Source organism: Nanorana parkeri, unplaced genomic scaffold (genome assembly GCF_000935625.1).
Source record: "Nanorana parkeri isolate BGI_ZX_2015 unplaced genomic scaffold, ASM93562v1 scaffold217, whole genome shotgun sequence".
Lineage (NCBI taxonomy): Eukaryota > Metazoa > Chordata > Amphibia > Anura > Dicroglossidae > Nanorana > Nanorana parkeri.
Genome location: NW_017306485.1, coordinates 1,428,730 through 1,451,475, shown reverse-complemented (window position 1 = coordinate 1,451,475; position 22,746 = coordinate 1,428,730). Strand labels below are relative to the sequence as shown.

The 22,746-nt window shown below is 40.7% G+C and overlaps 2 protein-coding genes across 2 annotated transcripts in view; both read left to right on the top strand.

Moving 5' to 3' along the window:
• LOC108786578 (epithelial chloride channel protein-like) overlaps positions 1-12,628 on the top strand; it is a 29,732-nt gene extending 17,104 nt beyond the window's left edge. The window contains exons 8-14 of the mRNA XM_018555899.1: positions 862-1,039; positions 3,912-4,018; positions 5,523-5,741; positions 8,554-8,824; positions 10,264-10,428; positions 10,529-10,759; positions 12,060-12,628. Of these exons, the coding sequence (XP_018411401.1) occupies positions 862-1,039; positions 3,912-4,018; positions 5,523-5,741; positions 8,554-8,824; positions 10,264-10,428; positions 10,529-10,759; positions 12,060-12,628 (1,740 nt within the window). The remainder of the gene's footprint in view (positions 1-861; positions 1,040-3,911; positions 4,019-5,522; positions 5,742-8,553; positions 8,825-10,263; positions 10,429-10,528; positions 10,760-12,059) is intronic.
• Positions 12,629-19,379: 6,751 nt separating this feature from the next.
• Positions 19,380-22,746, top strand: part of LOC108786577 (epithelial chloride channel protein-like) — a 39,413-nt gene continuing 36,046 nt past the window's right edge. Inside the window, exons 1-2 of the mRNA XM_018555898.1 lie at positions 19,380-19,538; positions 20,671-20,808. Coding sequence (XP_018411400.1) covers positions 19,380-19,538; positions 20,671-20,808 — 297 coding nt within the window. The remainder of the gene's footprint in view (positions 19,539-20,670; positions 20,809-22,746) is intronic.

The window sequence follows — 22,746 nt, the reverse complement described above, 5'->3', positions numbered from 1 at the left end:
GTGCGCGCAATTTTAAAGCTTGACATGTTTGGTGTCTATTTACCCGACGTGACCCCGACTTTTATATTTTACCAAAAAACTGGTTAATAATAAATGTTTCCTAACATAATGTAAAAAAAACTTTTTTTTTTCAAAATTTTCTGTAATTTTTCCTAATTATAATAAAAAATAAAAACCCCAGTGGTGATTAAATACCACCGAAATAACGCCCTATCTGTCCCCAAAAAATGGTATAAAATTCATTTCAGTACAGCGTTGCATGACGGAATAAACGTCAGTCAAAGTATCGCAGCGCTGAACACTGAAAAATGGCCTGGCCAGGAAGGGGGTCTAAACACCTGGTCTTGAAGTGGTTAAAGATATGCAGTTGTTGAGTAGCAAGCGTAGTTGTACAATTTAAACCCATCATAGGAGAATTTTGTAGGGTGACTTAGGATGTCAAGTTGTTAAGTTAGATCAAATTTTGCTGAACTGGCGAGAGATAGTGGAGAAAACATGCCAACCTATATTGGAACTTAGACCCAAGAAAGCCCCCTGTACCTTTGCAGTTTAGTAGGACTAAGTAGAACTGGTAGGATCAACAGGTTTATTGTAGGTAAGAAAATAAAGTATGATTATATTAATATAATTTTTATTTTATATGAAACTATTCACTGAAGATTTTTTCTTTTTGCTTAGAGAAATACTTTAATGTAACATGATTTAAAAAAACATTATCAGTGCAAATTAAACCTTTGTTTAGAAAGCATATAAACTAACTAGAAAGTAAAAACCATAGCAAAAGATGATGTATGTTGCAAGACATAATAAAATAGTGTAAAACTAAAAATAAACTATTAAACTTTTTTTTTATTTTTATAGGTGATCAAAGGTTTAGATGGAGGAACAGAAGGTTCTGAAATCATCTTGGCTGTCAGTGGAAATGATAGAAATATCAATAAATGTTTATATGAAGTGTCACTGGGTGGCTCAGTTATCCATACCATTGCAATAGGACTCGGTGCTGATCCGGAATTGGAACAGTTTGCTGAAATAACAGGTTCATATGGAACATTGTGGAATGATAATGACAAAGCAAATTACTTTTCTGGATGATCTACATTTGTAAACTAAGAGAGGAACTTCCCCCCCTGTTTGTCTTTCATATCCCCTCTAACCTATTTTGCAGGGTTATCTTCAGAAAACATAGCCATCTGCCCAACAAATCCAGCATCGTCCTGCTGTAATTCTCTGCTCTGCTGCCAGGCCAGCATATTCCTATATGGCCTCATGAGGAGCTGACTGTCTCTTTCAGGTTTTTGCAGTCGACCCCAATGATGTGTTTTCAGCTCGGCCCTCTGGTTGCTCTGTTCCCTTGTTCTGTCGAAGGCACCAACCCGCAGAGATCTATGACTGCTGATGTCACGTCCGGTGACTTGCCGGTCCGAGCTTCAGACAACTGCCTACACTGCGAGTGTGCCAGCCCTACGACTACAATAAACAATAGACTCCTTGTCGAAATCTCTAACTGGCGCCACTCCGCCTAAGCGGCTCCATAAGTCGCCGTAGAATCCTACAACCCCACTCGTCACTGCACCTGTGTGGCTCCATAATCACCGTTGAATTCTATAACCCCACTCAGTGCGCCTGCAACATGACAGGGAAGGTGAAGACACGTTGGCACAGTGAGTAGTGTTGGAGAACTCGACATGCAAGATGAAGGCACGCAGGTGCAATTTGGGGATTTCAGGATTGAGACAGCAGCATGGCTAGCGCAGGTGCTCTTGCTCCATCTAGTCTAAATCTCCTACTGGCAGTCAACCAGTTTGAGAGCTTGACAAGTTTTAGCTTTTGATAGAACACCTGCACCTGCATCCCCCTGAAATATGTGACGAATATTCCAGGAGGCTGCAGGAGCCGAACATGTCATTCTTGATTTGGTAAAAATGGCAGCAGGGATGAGGCCTTAGTTTATAAGATTGTAAAAAGAAAAATGTATTTCAATCTCAAAAGTCTGAAGTAATTGGGATTATTCTCTCAGAAGCTCTGCTCTCTGTTCTTCCCCTCTCCCAGAGCTTTAGCTCTGTGTTTACATTAGAGAATAGAGGGCTGGAAAGCTGCTGGGTCATTGCTGAGAGGGGAGAGCAGGGGATGAGCTGCTGAAAAAGCTGACTTCTGTGCTTCTACTGTGAACTTTGAGGACGATTTGTTCCACAGTTAGGGCTTATTTTAAAGGTAATTTAATCCTTGTTAATGATATATGAACATTTGAATGTTCAATAGCCATAGGTTCATTTTAGGGAGCCAGTCATGTTTGAGCTTATACAATAATCTAAATACTCAAGCCTACATTATTATAACTGTGCAGGTTTACTTATCAGAGATTCATATTTGCCCCAACTTTTAGCTTCACGTTCTCTGTCTCGGTCTCATTCTTTAGCTTGTTTTATGGGATAAGAGATCCCCTGAAGTCTGGTCATTGCTGCCCTGTCAACTACCTGACTTAATTGGCTGCACACTCAGGTGCTAGGAGGGTAAGGTCAGGAAACTGACAAGGAACTTTCTAGTTGACCTGTGACAGCACTATAAAAGTGGGAGAGTCTGACTCAGAGTATGCAGAGATAACTAAGGAGGAAATATAAAAATAAGAATGTGCTTATAAAACTTTAAAACTGAGGATTCTTGTGTACGCCCCATCGTGACTGATTCTCTTAAAGATGTAGACTATTCTGTGGGACCTGAACCGCACAGGAAGCTTCAGCAGGAAATGTTTTTCTCAAAACCTGTGGACCAGTCTGCGTCATTCAAATGTCTATTTGTTTTCTGTTCCTGTGAGCTTTCAGAAGATTGCACTTTGCTTTATTGCTACAAACTTGGTTGACTGGTTGTGTTGTTTTAATTTCAGTTCAATGTGTTCTTGGGCTAGGATCTCTGTGGTTTATAAATTCAGCATGGGGCCTGCATGTTTTCTGCATAGAGACACGCAGCATCCTGGGGATACCCCTGCCATATAGCTAAGCCAGGCCCCTGACCTCACTATTTTCCATTGCAGTTAAGGCAATACAGCTTGGTCAAGCACCTGCCTTAGCCTGTGACTGGAAAGAGAGGGAGCAGCGGCAAACTGATTGGGCCATCTCTCTGCTCTCTCTCTTCTCCTATTAGTAAGCTCTCTAAGTTGGATTGACAGCACTGTGCTACTCACTAGAACCTGACTAGTTTTCAGTGTTATCACTTCCTATGTTAGTGTGCACCCTGCTACACAGATCAAAGTGACACTAAACTTAGGAGTTAAGTCTTAAAAATGCATTCAAGTATCTTAACTATTAACAAAAGTGTATCTTATTTGTGTATCACATTAAATCACATTAAAGTCACATCCCCCCTACGCTGCTTTAGGGACTTACCTTAAATGATCCCTCTTGATCCGATCATCTTCTTCTTTACAGTAGTTTTCAGGAGTCCCTCCAGCGCTGGTGCCGGTCTCTGATCCAGCACTGACTGCTGTGTCTTCTGTGTCCCATTGAGTCTGTGTGGGTGCACGCTGCTGGGCTGCGTGCATTGACTTACCCTGTGTCTCTCCGCTTCTCCCGGCCAAAGATCTCTACATGCGCCCGCCCCATCATCCTTCACGGCTGCTCGAAATTCTTCGGACGGGATCGAATGGCGGAAACACATTTAAGTAATAACCTGTTTGGTAATTTTATATTTTTTTAAAATGTTTTTGCATATGTCTACTGCTCTACCTTAAGGTACATAAATGCATTTTTAAGATTTAACTCCTGAGTTTAGTGTCACTGATAAAGAAACCTAATATAAATATAGCTTACAGTACTATTTAAAATACAGTTTTATGAATATATACTTAGGTTTTGTATATCTGCCTATAGTTCTACCATACACTAAGGGTTGATTTGTCTTTCTGTTTCTATTAGGAGGATTAACATTCTATGCTTCAGATGCAAATGACTCAGAGAATTTAATTAGAGCTTTTATGGGAATATCTCCAAAACATGGAAATATTGGAGAACCATTTGTAGTGGTAAGTCATCTTGTCTCATCTTGTCCCTTTTTTGGTGCCTCTTAATTTGTGGACCTGTGAACTTAGAAAGATCAGTGTGAACTGTATAAATATGCGTAGATTTGAGTTAATCTGGGTCTGGGATTGACGTTGGTGCAGGCCTTAGGCATTTGAAAAGTTGAGAGGCATGCATTCATAGGGTTATTGTTGCAGTAAAATTACATCAATTGCATTTATTGTGCATACTAGCATGAACGTCTTACTCTACTGTTGTGCTTAAAAGGACAAATCCAAACTGATCAAGCAATTGAGGATCATAAAGGGAGAGATAATTGTAGTGTACACATTCATTCTAATGTCTTAAATCAGTGTTTTAGAGTGCCATACAAAGTAAACTCCCAGTTATCCGGCACCCACAGGGAATGGGGAACTGCAGTAACTCTCAAGCAACCATGCCCCTGCGGCGCTAGAGTGTCAGTTAGAGGGTTGAGACAAACTACTTAACACCGACATTGGACAATAGTCAGCTTTTATTGATGTATGTAAAACCTTTATCTCAAAAGGGAAAAAAAAGCATGTTATTGTAACAGCTTAAAAATGTGAGCTGGAGTTTGGATGTAATTTGTTTTTCAAGTAATCTAAATTTGCTATTGCATCTAACACCTTGGTTCCCAACTGGTGAGTCGTGACCCAAAAGTGGGTCGCGATCTCGTTTTCAGTGGGTCACCGCGTGCCTTCCCCTTTTCTAGGTGAGAGGCTCCTCAGCCTTCCCATAGCATAGCAATATCATTTCTTGCGCTGAGCAGCCATTCAGAATATACTGCCTGGCACCAAGTGTCAGCTTGAGTGAGGTGGGGTGGGCTGGAGCTATGGTCGTGAGGGAGCTCCATCTATACATGGATTGCTTACAGCTCCCTCACGTGACTTGTAGAGGTGCCTAGACCAGAGTGACGTCACATTATGACTCCTAGCACCTCTACAGGGCGCACAAGGGAGTTGTACAAGCAATACACATATGGATGGAGCTCCGTCACAGCACAGCAGCCCAGCACTGGACTCCAAGCTAAGAATTGCATGGATCGCCCGCACCGGAATGCACGGTACCGCAATGCTGTGCGTTCCAATGTGACTTGGGTCGTCACTTAATGTCTAAGGACAAATTGGGTCCTGAGGTTACACAGGTTGAGAACCACTGATCTAACACAAACCTTTCCACAGGTTGACAATGTTGCTGTCCAAGGGTGGCTCCATTGCTCCTCCCTAGAATGGTGCTACCCTAAGGCAGGAAGTGTGTTACTGGCTGAATCACCCGGTGAAAAGAAAGTAAAAATAAAAAAACTACAAAATATAACTAATGCAGCCACCACATAGGGATTGGTAAGCTGTGATATATTACATTTTTGTTTTTGGGTATAGATACACTTTAAACTTCTTGGAACTATCTTGGAATTTCTCATTAAGTATCTATTATTCTTGTTTGCACCCCCTTATAAATTTAGCCATTATTTTTATTTATTTTTTTCAGATAAAAAGCATTCAGAAGCCTGTTAAAGCCGGTGGTCTTTTATTTGGGTCCATGGTTGTAGACAGTGGTGTGGGGAATGACACTACGTTCATTATAACCTGGCAGGCCTCTGAGCCACCTGATGTTGTCATTAAGAACTCCAATGGATACAGATACACATATCTTGAGCATGATAATGCCTCACATGTCTCTTATTTAAAAATTCCAGGAATTGCTCAGGTACAACATATAACATTAAATCTACATATTTAAAATATAGCATTTAGTTTATTTTTGTAATACCACTTTTTAAACATAATTTGTATGTCTGATGACTATCATCAGCCAAAACACTTATTTTTTTGTTTTGGATAGAGAGGGCAAGAGTTAACAGTTTTCGTTTATTTGTACGTCCCCTTCCAGACTGTACTAAACATGCATTTTTGTCTGTGTCCTCATTGGAGAGATTGCCTTTTGCTTCCTTTCCTAACGACAAGTGAAGGCAAATCTTCTCAGTGGGAACACATACCACAGTGAAATACTCATAACCTAACCACACTCTATCCAAAGCATGGTCTGTGTCAGTTTTATTTAAAATATTATTAAGTTTATAAATTTTTAAACCCATGTTTTTTATATTGTTTGTTTTTTATGTAAAGTTTTTGTTTTATAAAATAAAAATTTAATGCAGGGTTCACCTATAACACTGGTATCACAGAGCATCATGTTCTTTATAAAGAGCAGTGGCGGAACTATCGCCATAGCGACCCAGGCAGTTGCTATGGGGCCCAGGGTACAGGGGGGTCCGGCCAGGACGAGGAACAAAGGGGTCCCCCTGGTGCTGTGCGGCCTGTCTGGGTCACTATAGCATCTCAGGCTGCTGGCTGTCACTGGCGGTTGTGAGGAGGAACGTGCCGCTGTCCAGATTACTGACAACCAGTGATCTGTGCAGCAGCGGGTTCTTCCTCACAGCCGCGGCAGTCAGTGACAGCCAGCAGCTTGCGGTGGAGGAGGCTGGGGTCCGGCGGTGGCAGCATAGGAGGAGGCAGGGCCCAGTGGTGGAGAAGGCTGACAGCGGATCAGGGCTTACAGGTAAGAGGTGTGCAGAGGTGTGACCAGCCCACCTGAGACCCTGCAGAGCCCACCATGGAGAGTCTATGGTGGGCTCTGCAGGGTCACTCTCAGGTGGGCTGTGTGAGATCTCAGGGGGGCTCTGCAAGGGGCGTAACCAGAAATCACAGGGCTCCATACAAAATTTTGCTATGGGGCCCTGTGATTTCTAGTTACACCCCTGATAAAGAGCACAAGCTGATTACCTTAAGGATCTCTCTCCGATTAAAACTTTGTAGGGAGCAGTCTTAGTAGGCAGACAGCGAGGGGGTAGGAGTCACTGGTCTGACTCATTGCCACTAACCTGATGGATACCCAAGGGTGGTGAGTAGTAATGGGCTGAATGTCTCTGGGTTAGGTTCTCTTGGATGTTTGCTGGACAGAAATGTTTGTTTGGCGAACGTCCAAGCGAACTGAACCCAGGGTTGTCTCTGTCCTTGCAAGTAATGACATTGTGCCACCGGCACAGCATCATTGGTCGGTAGGACATGAGCAGCCAGGTGACATACAGCACCCTTGGTTGCTAGAATACTGATGACCCCACATTGTGATAGATTGTTTAAGGTGCTCCTGCCTTAATCCTACCATCCAATGTTGCTGTGTGGCCTAGACACTAGTGTCATACCAACCAATGACACTCTGCATGCTACCAAGTGTCACTGGTTGCTAGGCACAGGCAGAGGTTCTGTGTAGGGATGCACTGATACCGATACCAGTACTTGTGAAAATGCCCAGATACTTAGCACCGATACCACCAATGTGCCAATACTAAGAGCCGATACCTGGTGAGACCGCATACAGCTATGGTGAGAATGCACAGCCCTCGTGAGACCGCATACATCCCTGGTGAGAATGCACAGGCCTGTTGAGACTGCATGCCGCCCTGGTGAGAATGCACAGCCCTGGGGAGACACTTCATACAGCCCTGGTGAGAATGCACAGCCCTAGGGAGACACTGCACACAGCCCTGGTGAAAATGCACAGCCCTAGGGAGACACTGCACACAGCCCTGGTGGGACTGCACAGACCTGGGGAGACACTGCACACAGCCCTGATGGGACTGCACAGACCTGGGAAGACACTGCACACAGTCAATAACAAGCATCTGCAGATCACAGGTAAGGTCAGACAAGAAACAGTGGGAAGTCCACTCAGCCAGGAGGCTAGAAGGGGCAGAGACTTGCACAGCGCATTGGGCACCAATACAGATACTGGACATGTATGAGCACACATGGATGCCAGGTGTGTGTGAAGCTCATGCACAAACACTGACACGAATACATAGAGGCATGTGTCCAGTCCCAACCCCATGCGGAAGGCCATGCACCAGAGTGTGTAAATGTGCAAATGCTGATGTCTTTAAGCTGTCTCAAATTTCCTCACACACAAACAATTTTTGTGTAATATTCAGCTTGAGCTATTGAGAGAAAAAAAGGAAACCATTCATATGCAATATTTCAATTATATCTGACTAGACAAAGAAATAAAATGAATTTTGAGCCCTGAAGACAATAAGGGCTTATGTACACAGGCATTTGTTTGCATCAGATCTGCTCTTTTACCCACACAAGTCAATTGGATTGCAAAAACAGGTCAAAGCAGATTAGAAGAAATCAAAAGAAGGTAAGAATTATCTCAAACTGATCGTAAAGAATATGTACATTTCTACCATGATTAACAGATCTGCACTTATCGAACAGATATAACAAAAGACTTCCAATGGTGTATTTAACAGAGTGAATAAGAGAAGTTCATTGCTAAGGGGTTTCCATATACTGCAAGTGCAAGCTGAATGCAACTGAAAGAGGGCTGCATTTGTAAAATTAAAGTGGACTAATTTGCCTTTTTTATGTCTTGTCTCAAGCTAAATGTACATTCTTGATCTTAAATGTTAATAATTCTTAGCCTCTTATTTATTTCATTATTTGTTTTAATGATATAGAGCGGCATATGGCAATATAGAATAAAAAACAGCTTAAATGACAGTCAGACGCTTGGTGTTCTAGTTACCTCAAGACCATCGTCTGAAATCAAGCCAACTGTACATGTCACCGCTGGAAAAATCAGCAATACAATCACTTCCCCGCATTCAGTTACGTTATTTGTGGAGGTTAAACATGGATTCACAGCCGTGCTGGGAGCTAATGTGACTGCTGTCATTGAGCCAGAAAATGGAGATCCTCTCACTTTAACACTCCTTGACGATGGAGCAGGTACACCAGAATGACTCTTTATAGGTTCATTTAATCATTATACTAACAAAATATTTCTAGGAATCCTTGCTTACCTGAGAACAAATTGCACTTATTTTTTGTTATTCAAGTACTGATTATATTCCAAATAGTAGCACCCATCCTGTTTTGATTTAAACTCAAGCGAACCAAAACCAAGCCGCTTGAATTAAAATTATAATAAACTCTCAATTTTTTTTTTCAGTAATGACTCCAGATCTAACAAATATACATTGCCCAGCAGAGTATTTCTTTACATTTCTGCCCAACCAATTACATTTACCATGTTTTCAAACTACTGGATCCAGCTGTCTCAGCTCAGCTTCCCTGAACTTCCTGTCCAATACAAGGTTAAAAGGGACAGCACAGTCTCCATAAGCTGTCCATCTATTAGCTTGGAGAAGGGAAGAGTGGGGAGAAAGGAGGAGTGGAGAGCAAGGTGCAGTGGAGTGGTTTGCGCTGCTGTGCCTGTGTGTTTGTAGAAGTTTTCAAAAGGATGTCACCAGCACACCATTTAAGTGAAATCAACAAAAGTCCATTTATTAATGGAGTACTGTCATTAAATTTGTATTTGTAAAAAATGCTAGTAGCAAAGTCTTTTGGCAAAAGAGGCTGTGCATGCCCTTTGTGCCAAAATACTCCTAACTGCCAGCAATGTTTACAACAAGACTTTAGTTCAACTTTTTCTCATTCATTGCAGGTCAGTGATTCAATATGCTGGTTGTATTCAGACTTTGATTGTGTGTAAAGTATTTTACCATGGGGTCTATTGATTAAAAAAAATTGCATAGCTTATTCATCCAGCGAAACTACTTGTACATTCTTTCTGTGGGAGTTACCCAACTGTTGTGAGAATAGGGACAAAATGAATGTGTAATTTCTATTCTGGTTGAATTTTCATCAGTTGAGAAAATACCATATTATGGCCATTACATGAAGCTGAGGATCAGAGGAAATAAGAACACGTTAGTAAGGATATAAAATGTTACAATACAAAAGACCACTGGAGACAATGAGCATATAATTGTAACCATTGCTTTCTCCGCAGTATCAATGGTTACATTTATATGCTCATTCTCTCCATTGGTTTCTTGAATTGTAACATTGTCTCTCCACTCTAACACATATTTATCTCCTATGATCCTCATCTCTATCTAGTGACCATGAGGCAGTTTTTCCCCATTCAATCTTTCCTTTATGATTATACCTAAGCAAGAACATTCGACCAGAACATAAATTACACTAAGAACATTAGCTTTTTCCCATTCTCAGCTTGTTAACTTGCACAGAACGGATGTGCATGCAGTTTCGCTGGATGAATAAGCTATGAGAAATGTCTATAAATAGACCCCCCCCCCAAAAAAAATACTGTTAGCAGATGTGATATTAACATTCCTTATTTCCATCTACAAATTTTGTAGGTGCTGATGTTACCAAGGGAGATGGTATTTATTCCATCTTTTTATTCCGCTTCTCTAATAATGGTAGACATTCACTGAAAATGTATGCTGAGTGGACAAACACTACTTCCCTGAAGCCTCCTCAAAGCAATCCAGCCATGTATGTCCCCGGTTACATCGAAAATGGTGAGCTTCAAACCAGAATAATGCTAAGCTACCAGGTAACATCGTATAGACATCTTCTTCTAGTATTTATTATATTACATTGTGAATATATTTATTGCAGGCACCATCAATATGAACCCTCCTCGACCAGTTTATAAAGATCAGAGCACAAATGAAATGTTCAGCAGAGTCCTGTTTCTGGGTAGTTTCATAGTTGTAAATGTCTCTCTGTACTCATTGGATGAGGATCATTTCCCCCCATGTAAAATAACTGACCTTGAAGCAAAAATGGAAAATGAACATGTGGTATTGTTTTGGACAGCACCGGGTGACGACTATGATCAGGGAGCTGGTGAGTTTTCTTTTATATAAACTCAAAGATTGTTAATTCCCTGTAGAAGAGTACTGTATATTAAGCCAAAAAGTTTTTTTTTTTAAATGGATAGAGAAGATGGCTAAAATCCCTGTCATTTTTTTAAAAGTTATTTTCGCTGTCTGTGTACCATCAGGGAGATTTATCTTGCCTTCCTATCCCAGAAACAGCTCAGGAGATGAAAATAGACACCAATAGCACAGCTTTAACCGGACCATTTGTCCCCATTGGAAGATGTTTCCGCTTCCCCTTTTTTTTTCTTGTCAGTTTCTGACCTGGTGACAATGGCTATCAGGGCACATACAGCAAAAACTCCCTGACAGGGTTTTCACCACTTTCACACAGTATACAATAGAAAAAAAAAACAATTTGGACTTTAGATTTATTATTAGTTAAAGGGTTTTTCTTCTTTAGACTTCATGTGGGCTCAACGTAAGAGAATCTTTCATGCACTAACATAGATGGACTGGATGTTGCAATTTGAGATTTTATAAAACATTGAGGGAATTTATCAAAACTAGAGCAGACAAAATCTGGAGCAGCTGTGTATGGCAAGCAATCATCTTCTCTCTTTCATTTTTAAATCTTAACTGAACAAACTGAAGAGAGAAGCTGATAGGTTGCATAGGCAACTGCTCCACATTTTGTCTGCTCCAGTTTTGATAAATTCCCCTCATTGTGGCTGCTTATTCATTTTACTATGATGTTATTTTGTGAGTTGCACTATACCTGATCAGGAAGACTTTTGTTATAATAATTAGTACCTGAATGCTTTTGGTTCTGACACTGAAAATTTGAATGTGTCTTTTTTATTATCAGTTTTTGATGTTTGGAAATAACTGTACTTACAAATCACCAGTCTTTAGAATATAGGCATATGTCAGACCTGTAGTTCTGTTCATAAGTAGACCTGTATTCCAGTTTAAACTCTGAAAATGAAAAGCCATATTTAGAAGCATATACCAAAAGACTTCTGCTATTACGTTAAGTAGACAACAAACTTTCATCTGTCCCCTCTCTCATTTAGTTTTATTTTGTTACTGGGGCCTTTGTTTCTCCAGCTTCGTGGCTATGCCATGCCAACTGCAGTTTCATTGTAGTGGCCAGTAGGAGCACTTTTATTGGACAATGGAAAGTCACTATGAGGCACATAGACATGAGCAGGCATCTTGTATTACCCTCTCATAGGTAGAACTATTTCATTTCAAAGTTTACAATGGAATACAGGTTCAATTTAGGAAAATCATAAATAAAAGTAATATTTTTGTTTTTCTTTCAGCTTCAGATTATGACATTCGTACAAGCACCAATCCATTCATTTTAAGGCAGCACTTTTCCAGAGCCACAGTCATCAATGTTTCGTACACCAAACCAAAGGATGCAGGCACCAGAGAGATGTTCATATTTAGGTTGGGAAACAAGACTGCAGACCAGGGCATCATCGCATATATTGCAATCCGCTCTACAGATAAAACTGGGCAAAGGTCAGAAGTATCTAACTTGGTTCATGTGACCAGGCCCAGGTTTCAGGAGGAAGACACTAACCATGCTTACTCCGCAAATGTTGTAAACAGCAGTACAACCGCTGTAATAGTCTCTGCTGCATTTGCAATTTTTCTTTGTCTTGCCCTAGTAGCTGCTGTATATAAGAGGAGGAAATGTTCCTTTTATGGATTAACTAATCAGAAAGCTGACAATGGATCACTGACAAACTATAGAGTTACACAACAACAACAAAGGTACACAAAGTGCCAGAATGAAGAATTTTGTCAGCAGGGGATGTCAAGTGGTGATGGGGATCTACTTGGAGAACATACAGCTGTGTTGGAAGAAATTAAAATTGATTAAAATATAAGGTGTATATTTTTTTTAATATATGCAATATAGACAGACTAATGTGCATGGAGTTACAGTTTATTCAAATACATTTATAGTATTTAATGGTACATGTGGATTAAAACTACACTATGTGCACAGTTGTTTGTAAAAGGTACACATTTTCATGGTTATTTTACTCTTTACACATTAAAAGTGCTATGATAAAATCATTTAAATGCAGCTGAAATAATCTTTTTTTAAGCAAGGTCTTAGGTTTGCTCCATCAAATAAACTTAAAGAAGAAGCATCATCACATTTGAAAAATCATAGTTAAACCCCCCAATGGATCAAGTCCATGTAGCACTTTGTACCATTTTGATGTGTAGTTCCTTATGTATTCAAATTACATTTTAATATCTGTCTGTAGTGTGCTGTACATTGGCTCCATCCCAGGATGAAGCTCAAAATGTGGGCATTCCTATGGGGGAGTTAAAGCACAACACTGTAGCCACCGCCTCTCTCTGTAAAAACAATTGTTCCAGCACGGTGTCCCTTACACAGCGCTCACTGTGTCTAAATATTTTTAAAACCCTTTTGCCTAGGGGAAGCTACACAAACTATTCTAACACAGTCGATGGTAATTTTTTGCCACATTCAGCAAATATTTACTAGTAGTCTGCTGATCACACAGCCCCGCCAGCGCTGACTGTGTTGGAATAGTTTGTGTAGCTTACTAACAGCTGCCTGATTTGTTGTGATCCCTGCTCCCTCTTCCTCTGCCAGGGAATTGACTGCAGCAGACACTTAGGCCTGGTTCACACCTGAGCGTTTTACAGCGCGTTCCTACGCTCTGTAAAACGCTCAACATGTGAAAACCAATGATTGCCTATGGGCATGGTTCCCACCTGGGCGTTTTACAGCGCATAGGCGGTAAATTTGCGGTAAAAACGCGCGTTACATGCGCATATTCAATACACCTAGGTGTGAACCCAACCTAAGCCTTTCATGGGAGTTCCCCACGGGCTCCAAGATGTGCTGAGCAGCTGGCAATTACAGGGTTATCTTGCCTATTCATCTCTCTCCCAGAAGAAACATGCACACAGAGCCATTGCTCTCCCCCACAGTTGCTTGGCTCCAGCAGATCCCCTGCGCAGGCATACCAATCCCTGCTGTCACCACAAATAGCCACAAGCAGATGGCCTGAATTGCAGTCACCACTCAGTGCCCTCTCCTTCTACATTCTCCACCCCCCCCCGACTTCCATGGGCTTCTTCCCACACCATCTGTTGTGATCTCTGACAATACCTTCGGCTGCTTTGCTAAATGACGGTGCTCATCCCCAAGGTGCATTAGCTTCCACAGATGATCACTGTCAATCAGCGCTAATTAGCTATTTGTCTCCTGTCTCGACTGTGAGGTTACTGATGTCTGCTGCCTGCCCTGACCTATAGCTTCTATTCTGGTTATCTGTGTTCACTGCCTGCCCTGACCTATTGCTTGTATCCTGGCTATTAGTGTTTGCTGCCTGCCCTGACCTCTGGCATGCAACCTGCTGTCTATCTCAGTTCTCTGCTTTCCGGTGTTTGTCTTTGTGTGTTTTCAGTGGTCTCCTGAGCCTAGAGCCAGCCAATTTGCACTAGGGACTAGACATTTTCATTCGTTTCGTCAAATAAAACAAATTTTTATGCAGTGTGTGAAACCGCACACTGAAACTGCAGAACGTGCGGCGGCCATATAGGCCACCAGGACATTCTACTTTTGTGCGCTGCCATCTTGGATTAGGAGTGCATGACATCACACGTCATAAGCATGTTTAGTCGCCGCCATTTTGGTTTATATCTTGGTATACACCAAGATGGCGGCGCCTGTGACGTCATTCGCTCCGCCTCCAAGATGGTGGCGCGCATGCGTAGAACGCGCCGGCGGCTAATATGGCCCCCGTGCATTCTGCACATAAATTTATATATGCTCGAATATAGTGTTTCGTGTATTTGGGCATATAATAATTTGTTATTTCAGATTTGGACGAACTGCCGAATCAACTGAATTTCGTTTTTGCAGATTCGTCTGAATCCGAATGCACATATATCTATTAAACTGGTGAGCACAGCAGCAAGGGTTGATAATCGCAGTGTTGCCAGCCCATAAGAAAGTCAGATGGTGGCTCTCACACACCCAGATCTTTTGCAATCTAACATGTCCCACTGAACACTGTTCTAATCAACATCACTCGCGCACTCCCTGAGCAATACCGTTAATCATTATGTCTCTTTTGCAATAAAAAGTTCTTATCTGTCTGCTCGCAAATTTCTTTACAATTTACACTACTCGTTGTACATTCTTGATATGCGAGTGTGAAATAACTCAAATACCTATACACAGGAGTGTGTGAAAGACACACCCCATGCCAGATCTGAGAGAACTGGTATGTGCCAATTGACCATTTAGGCCGCAGGTGCTGTGGAGTGGCAGGAGACATATCACATGCTTTCCCATCCCATGCCAAGAAATATGGGTATGTTTAACACAGCAGCAGCAATCTCAATGGTGGGGGAATTATGAGTACTAGAGGGTGAGTTGGGATTTTTTGTATCTTGATGGCATTGATGTTACTGGAGTAAGCCTTTTTAAGGATTATAAAAGTGTTATATAAATGGCCACTTCTCCTGCTTTCCTTAATAGGCTCCTCATTGATCGCAAAACTACTGTATGTCATATTACAAAAACAGCAGAACAAAATATCAAATCCAACAATATATTAAAGTGCAATGGGGGGGGGGATTTATCAAAACTGTAGCAGACAGAATCTGGAGCAGTTGCCCATGGCAACCAATCAGCTTCTCTCTTCAGTATGTTCTGTTAAGATTTGAAAATGAAAGAGAGAAGCTGATTGGTTGCCATGTACAGCTGCTCCAGATTTTTGTCTGCTCCAGTTTTGATAAATTCCCCTCTAGGTGTATTATGCTTTTGTAAATTGAGGTTAATTTATCATGTGCCAAAACAAATGTATTCTTAAAAGAAGGACTCCAGGATTTAAAAAAGTTTTCCCTTGCAGTGAGGCTACCCCCGCACTGCAAGGGCTAACTGCTCATTTTGGTTCAGGGGGCGCAAATAAAGAGGATATACTTACCTGATCCTTAATCCGACCTGGCTGATAGACCGGTCTCTACAGCCTGTTCTCCCCCTGAGACTCTGGCAGTCTAAGCCCCAATGACGTCATCATGTCTAATACAGACATGAGGATGCCGACGGATATACCACAGTTGGAGTGGAGGGGGAGAGAGGTGAGCACTCACCACTGCAGGATCAAGAATCGGGTGAGCTTATCATCTTTATTCTGGCCCCTAGAGAAAAACGAGCAGTTAACCTTTGTAGTACGAGAGTAGACCCACTGCAAGAGTTAACATTTTATATACCTGGAGTTCTTCTTTAATAAATAAGAAACAAATATGTGTCTTCCAAAACAACAGAGGTAAAATGTAGCTCACCTGCTGAGTAATTCAGTGCTATATCCATTACTGTACTGTACTGCATCTACCCACTGCCCTTTGTCTATAATCTGTTGATCCTGGAAAGCAGGACTTTCTCCTTGCTGCCTCTAACACACAGAAAGCCTAATGAACAAAAAGGCAGTACCAAGACCTGTTTCACAGCCACCAATGAGATGCAAATCTGCCTTATAAGATTGAATGTGATGGGTGATGCAGAAAGCAGACAGCAAGGAAGTTGTGCAGCACAGGCTTCAGGAAGCACACTCCTACCGCGTACTAGGGATGATCTTTGGGTTTGGGTTGACCATGTGTTCAACCCAAACCCAAGCTGTTTGCAGTTCATGGAACTGGCTAATAAATTGGCCAGTTCACCTGCCCACCGAACTTCTGTGTATGTTCTAGCAACCAATGACGCTGTGCAACCTGCAGAGTGTCATTGGTTGACCTGTGGCTGAGTCATACACAGTGTCACTGTTCACTAGAACACAGTTGGCTCTGGATTGGGTTTGCTTGGATGTTCACCAAACCCAGATTTCTGTCTAAATTCAGCGAAAATCCTAGTGAACTGAACCCAGCTAAGTTTACTACTGCCTACTGTGCCTCTATGGTGCTCTGTATGTTTATTATCCAGGGTATGCACAGAATTTGAGTAAACTTTCTTCTTGCTGTTTTTACTGGATAGCAATCAGTAGCTGTACTTGAAATGTTTTCAATTGCTACTTGGAATTTTCAAGGTTTGCATGTTGGATTGCATTTTGTAGCTCTCCACTTATACCAACAGTAAAGGTATTGCCTAATTATAGACAGATAATGTATATAAACAGAATATATTATAGTTCATTATCAGCTTTATGGTAAGCCTTCCACATGAAGCAACTCCAATTGTGTGAAATTGTAGTAAAACTCTGTGAAAAAATGAGTCAAGTTAATGAATACACAAGTAAAACCGTGTGACGTCTGCATGAGTCAACCATAGGCGATGGAAAGTATAACTCATAGTGGTTTTACATTTTTAGGACCACTATCTTTTATGTAGTTACATTCAGGGCCGGATTTCCCATAAGGCCAACCAAGGCCCAGCCTCGGGGCAGCAGGGAGTAGAGGGGCAGCAGGGGTGTGGAATTCCTATCTCCCGACGCCCAGCACATGCAGTTCCTAGTGCTGGGTAGGTAGTTGTTTGATACATTTAGCCCTGCTTTGGGCAAGCAGAGCTAAATGTACAGCAGGGAAGTCACTGCTTGTTTTGTAGAAGTGATCCCGGCAATGTCGCCAAGATCCCTTGTATGCAGCCTGCAGGTCTACCATTCTCCATTGCGGGGGGTGTTTGGCGGACAGGGGAGCGCATTGAGGAACCTGGCCTTGAGGCAGCAGAGAGAGTAAATCCGGACCTGGTCACATTACCTATGCAAAATACAGTACATATGAGTTTATTTGTGTGCATATAATGTCTAATGACTTTTAGTGAAGCTATACAGTACACATTACAAGGAAGGAGACACTAATATCAGCTTATTTTATTGTGTATCTCTAAGGAAACCTTTTTTTAAAAACTTTTGGATAGAGTGGGAAAGGGTTAGATGCTCTGTCAAGTTTTCCACAATGGGTATATCCACACTTCTATTTGTACTATTATCACTGAGAAAGAAAATGAGAGACAATCTAAAGTTTTACAATTGTCAGCAGAGCAAGAGGTGAAAGGAATCTTCAAATGGGGACACCTATTCTGAGGACAACTGTCTAAGAAGGGAATTACCCCATTTTGGGAGATTTCCATTACATTCCTCTTGCATCACTGGGACAAGAAGTGAAGCAAAACAAAGAACAAGACAGAGCTTTTAACACATCCCTACTCTATCCATAACAAAAAAAAAGAAAGTTAGGCAGCCATATTGATTTATTATCTAAGAAGACTCCAACTTTCCGGTGTTACACAACTGTGTGTTACTGCTCCTTCATACAATGTAAGTGCATGGGTCAGCTGGGTAAAAAAAAATAAAACAATTCACTCCCTGTGTAGTTAAAATCCTATATGACCAGCAGTTCAAGCGACCCTATCATCTTCCTCTGTGCAGCATAGAGCACAGAAGATCCACAATCCGAGTGCCAGTTTCTAAGATACTTTAATCAGGAATTTCTCTTTAATGCAGGAGCATTTGGTGGTGCATGCTGCTTTCTTCTCTACAGGCACATCTTGAATTTGACCTTTCAAACTGGTTGTACTGTAAGGTAGCTTTGAGGAAACACTGCCATAATAATTTAAAATATGTGCTCATTAAAGATTCACTAGCTTTCTCTTTTGCTGTGAGGCGATCAAGCATTAAATTCGCCCCCTTACAAAGTAAAAATGTAGTTGCAAATTGCAATGTATACTGCATGATTGTTCTGCTGTGCCAGTCAGTGGTGGAACAGTGTGCAGAACACAGAAACATGCAATGGTCCTAGCTGTGACTCCTCAGTGTTGATTGATGAGAAAAAGACATGTATAACAACATTGCTGTGAGAGATGGCTTTGTTGATAAAACCCTTTTCTATAACAATGCTGCCAAAGTGATCACATAACTTTGCAAAAATGTATGTTTGGGTTAGTGGTAATGTTAGCATTACGTTAATACGTGTTTTTTAGCACACCAATAGGTCTCAAATAGTTGAAAGAACTTACCAAACTCTCAGCAGACATTTTAAAAAGAACATCTTAATTTCACCTTCCACAGTGAATTCCATGCATTTTGCTGAATGGCAAAATTTCACCAAAATGTCCACATTTTTATTAAAATTTCACCGAAATGACAGTTCCCAATTTTGCTCATCCTCACAGCTAAGGCCAGCTACATTGAGACCACTGATTTTATTAAAATGTTAGAAACTGCTTTTAATTAGATCCAGCTTGCGTCCTAGTATGGCAAGTATTATGATTTACTCCAATGTTAACCATAAAGCTCTTGTCCATCTCCGTTCGTTAATACATGAGTAAGGACCTCCTTAAACAGTATGTGTGCATGAACAGATGGTTTTTTGTATATTTTGTAATTACAAAGATTTCAAAGACCTCCAACAGAATGGGCAGTTCTGGTAACATTCTACTTCCCAGTAAATGAAACTGAAATCTCAGCAATCACGTACTTCACAAAGATTTTTAATAATGTCATTTTATCTTTTTACTGCATGCATAACAAGCTACCTGCATAAGCAGTAGTAAAGGTGACTATAAAAAACTAAAGATAGCATTAAGTGCCTTTTCTATGAATATATAAAACACCCAAAGAACCTAACAGTTCAGTGACCATTAAGAAATGGATCGGTGGTGGTTGGTCGCTGTGATCGTCACACTTCAGACCATTTCCACTTCTAAAAGTTCCATGGTTAACCTCACAAATGGTGGTTATGATGATATCGTTATTGCAATTCACCCAGGAATTCCTGAGAGCGCAGAGCTCATACAGAAAGTCAAGGTAAACTTTTTACACCTTAATTCTCCAACATGTAGGATGAAGATCACTTTTTGTAAAAAATATATATATATAGACACACACACACACACACACACACACACACACACACACACACACACACACACACACACACACACACACACACACACACACACACACACACACACACACACCCTGCTCTGTGGTTCTCGCTCCGCAGTAGCAGATCTCCTACTAATGCTTTCTGTTACTGGAACATATTATTTTTAAAGGGTTTAGTGACATACTCAAAGCAGCTAATGCTCTATTTGAATTGAATTAAATGAACAGGCATTTTAGGCACTGACATAGACCAGTATGCCTAGGGTGGCTTGTGAGATGACAGGACAATGCTCAGTTGTTACAAGAAAAATTTAGATTTTGTGTACCTCTGGATCTGCTAACAATTTTGACTTGCAGATTTTACTGCAGCTTACATCTGTTTATGATTTTTTCAGCATGTCTTCAAATTTGATGTGCCTAATTTAGTTATAATTTTTATAAGAAGGATCAGTCCACCCAGCACTGATATTTCAGTTTTTGGTAAATATTGAAGTAATAAACCACTTTTACCACCTCCATTTACGTCTCTTGGGGAGTCTGTTAGGGAGATATTTGGGCTCCTGTGTCTGCACATCTGTTTGAGCCATTATGATGAAGTCAGACTCTACATTCTGAATTTAAAATGTATTTGCACACAGAGAATGCTGTGAATAGGAGCTGGTGGTTTTAACACCCAAAACTTCCAGTTGGTCAGGAACAATTTCCATAGGAAGGGAGTTTTCCCTCTTGAAGTATTCAAGTCTTTTATTGACTTCATGTATGACAAAATATCACTTTTGGGTGAACCAACCTGTCAACAAGAAAAAAGTTTGGCAGAAAGCAATTTATTCCTTTCATGGAAATCACCAAAGGGGTTTAAAAGTAGCGGAGAATGGGGCTGAGAAGACATGGCAGCAACTTGAAACGTGGTGGCCATGTATATGTTAACAGAAGAGCAGCAAATAATGAAAAAGGCAGGATGAGTCTATAAAAAATGAGATTGGGTAGATTTGTAAAGAAATTGATTATCCTTCCTAGTTGTACTTAGTTGCCTTATATTTCTAAACCCTAGGACATGGTGAATGAAGCTACACATTATCTATTTAATGCAACACAGAAGAAACTTTTCATCAGGAGCGCCAAAATACTAATTCCATTTACCTGGTCAAAGCAGAATTATACCAAACGAAGGACAGAGACATATGACAAGGTAAGCTAAGACAATATGTGTGTTGTTATCATCTGGAAGCTTGTACATTACAAATAGGTTATTACTCATTGGAAGGGGTTTTACTTGTTGCCTTGAACTGTAACTCTCCCAAAAACATTCTAGTGATGGACAAAGTAAGGAAGGATTAGAGCCTCTTTGGGATAGTTACTGTAGCTTGTATTACTGTTGTGTAGATTTCCCTTCACTTTCTGTCTCACTGCCAACATCTTCAGGACAGGAAGTGGGGGAACATTTCTAACAGACAATCTCATGCAGCAATTAGAACTGCAGGCTTCACCCACTCTTTCTAAAAGTAATGTTTTATTCTTGTTCTGTTGGAGATGATTCCTTTACCAATGGGGCACAATAGAAACCCAACAAAGGTTCCAACTCTTCCCCACTTTGTCAAAATAAAGTTAAGCTGAAGTTATCACTTTAGTTGTTTTTACTTTTTGTTGCTGCTTATTATTATTTATAATGTCGAACTGAACTGGTTGAAGCAAAAGTAGGTACAGAGATGGTAAAAGAGAACTAGAAGCTCTTAGAAGTAGACAATAAAACATTACTACACAAATTACAAATTAAGATAAAATTAGCATTTATGTAGATCCTAAAATGCTGAGTAAAACTTAATATGTCTCAGATGCACTCTGGTTCCAGTTCCAGTTTCCAAGAATTACAAAGGGCCGTTAACAAGTGAAATCAGACAATACTGACCTTTCTGCTTCTGTGTGGATATACTTTAATTACATTGACTTTGTCACTTATAAAGATCCACTGAGCTGCTTATCTAATTCCTTAATTAAAAAAAGAACTTGCCTACAACAGAATCCAGCTATAGGATCTAATAGTGGTAGAGTCTTTTGCTGACAATCCGATATGTGTCTAAAGTCATATGATGATCGCTGTGCAGCCTAGCTAATTTCAGGTGAGTTCGGTGAAGATCATTATGTCCATGGGTGTCATCTATCCCCCCAGCTAATTATCCGTGGGGGAAAGGCAATTTGGCTGGGTTGTGTTTTCCTCATTGGTTGCATTTTTTCCCGTTATTCATCAAAAGTTTTCTACATAATGTATGCTGAAAAACAATGAGTGTGCCATGTTTCTGCAACTGTTTTTAAAAAGAGATTTTCAATTCATATCAATGCATCTAACTACCACCTTATATCTTTATCTTTAAAGCCTAAGACCTAAGCCTCAGTCCCTTATACAAAAATTATATAAATGCATATTTAATAATATAATTTATTTTTTTTACATTTTTGCATTCAAGCCTGGAAAGTATTGCAACTGTGATCACTGGATCACGGCTGCAAAGCTCTGGCTTCTGCAGTTTCCTCCCAAACTGAAGCTCCGTACTGAGGTACTGAGTTTTAGTTTAAATTTCACTTCCAAATGGCGAGCACTCTTTGGTCAGCATGGTCGACTGGCTGCGCTGACCAATGAGAAGAATGACCCGACTCTGCTGTCTGGCACCAGGATTGATAGACTTGCGGAACAGTTCCAGATCTTTAAGTAGCTAGAACAGTTACCATGCATGTGTTTTGACTATATATTAACCTCAAAAGCAGCTTAGAGTTAACATTTCACAATCTGATTCCACCATGTTTAAATAAAACCAATGCAAGGTGTAAATGTGAAGTCCATTTTTTATAGAGCAAAAGACATATTGGGAAATAGCAATAAGGGTGTAGCATAAACAGTTATACTTCAAATAAAGCCAATCCTTAGAAACAACTCATTAAACAACCACACAAAGGTTGCACTGAGTGCACAATGAAAATTCAATGTTGTCACAACCTTCAGGCATCCCGTTTGCCATGGTACCATGACACGAAAAAGTAAGCAAACTTGCATAGTTTTTTTTTTAACATGGTAAAGGGGTCAGCTGGATATAAACAATCTAATTAATAATCATTCAGAATTGAATAAGAATCA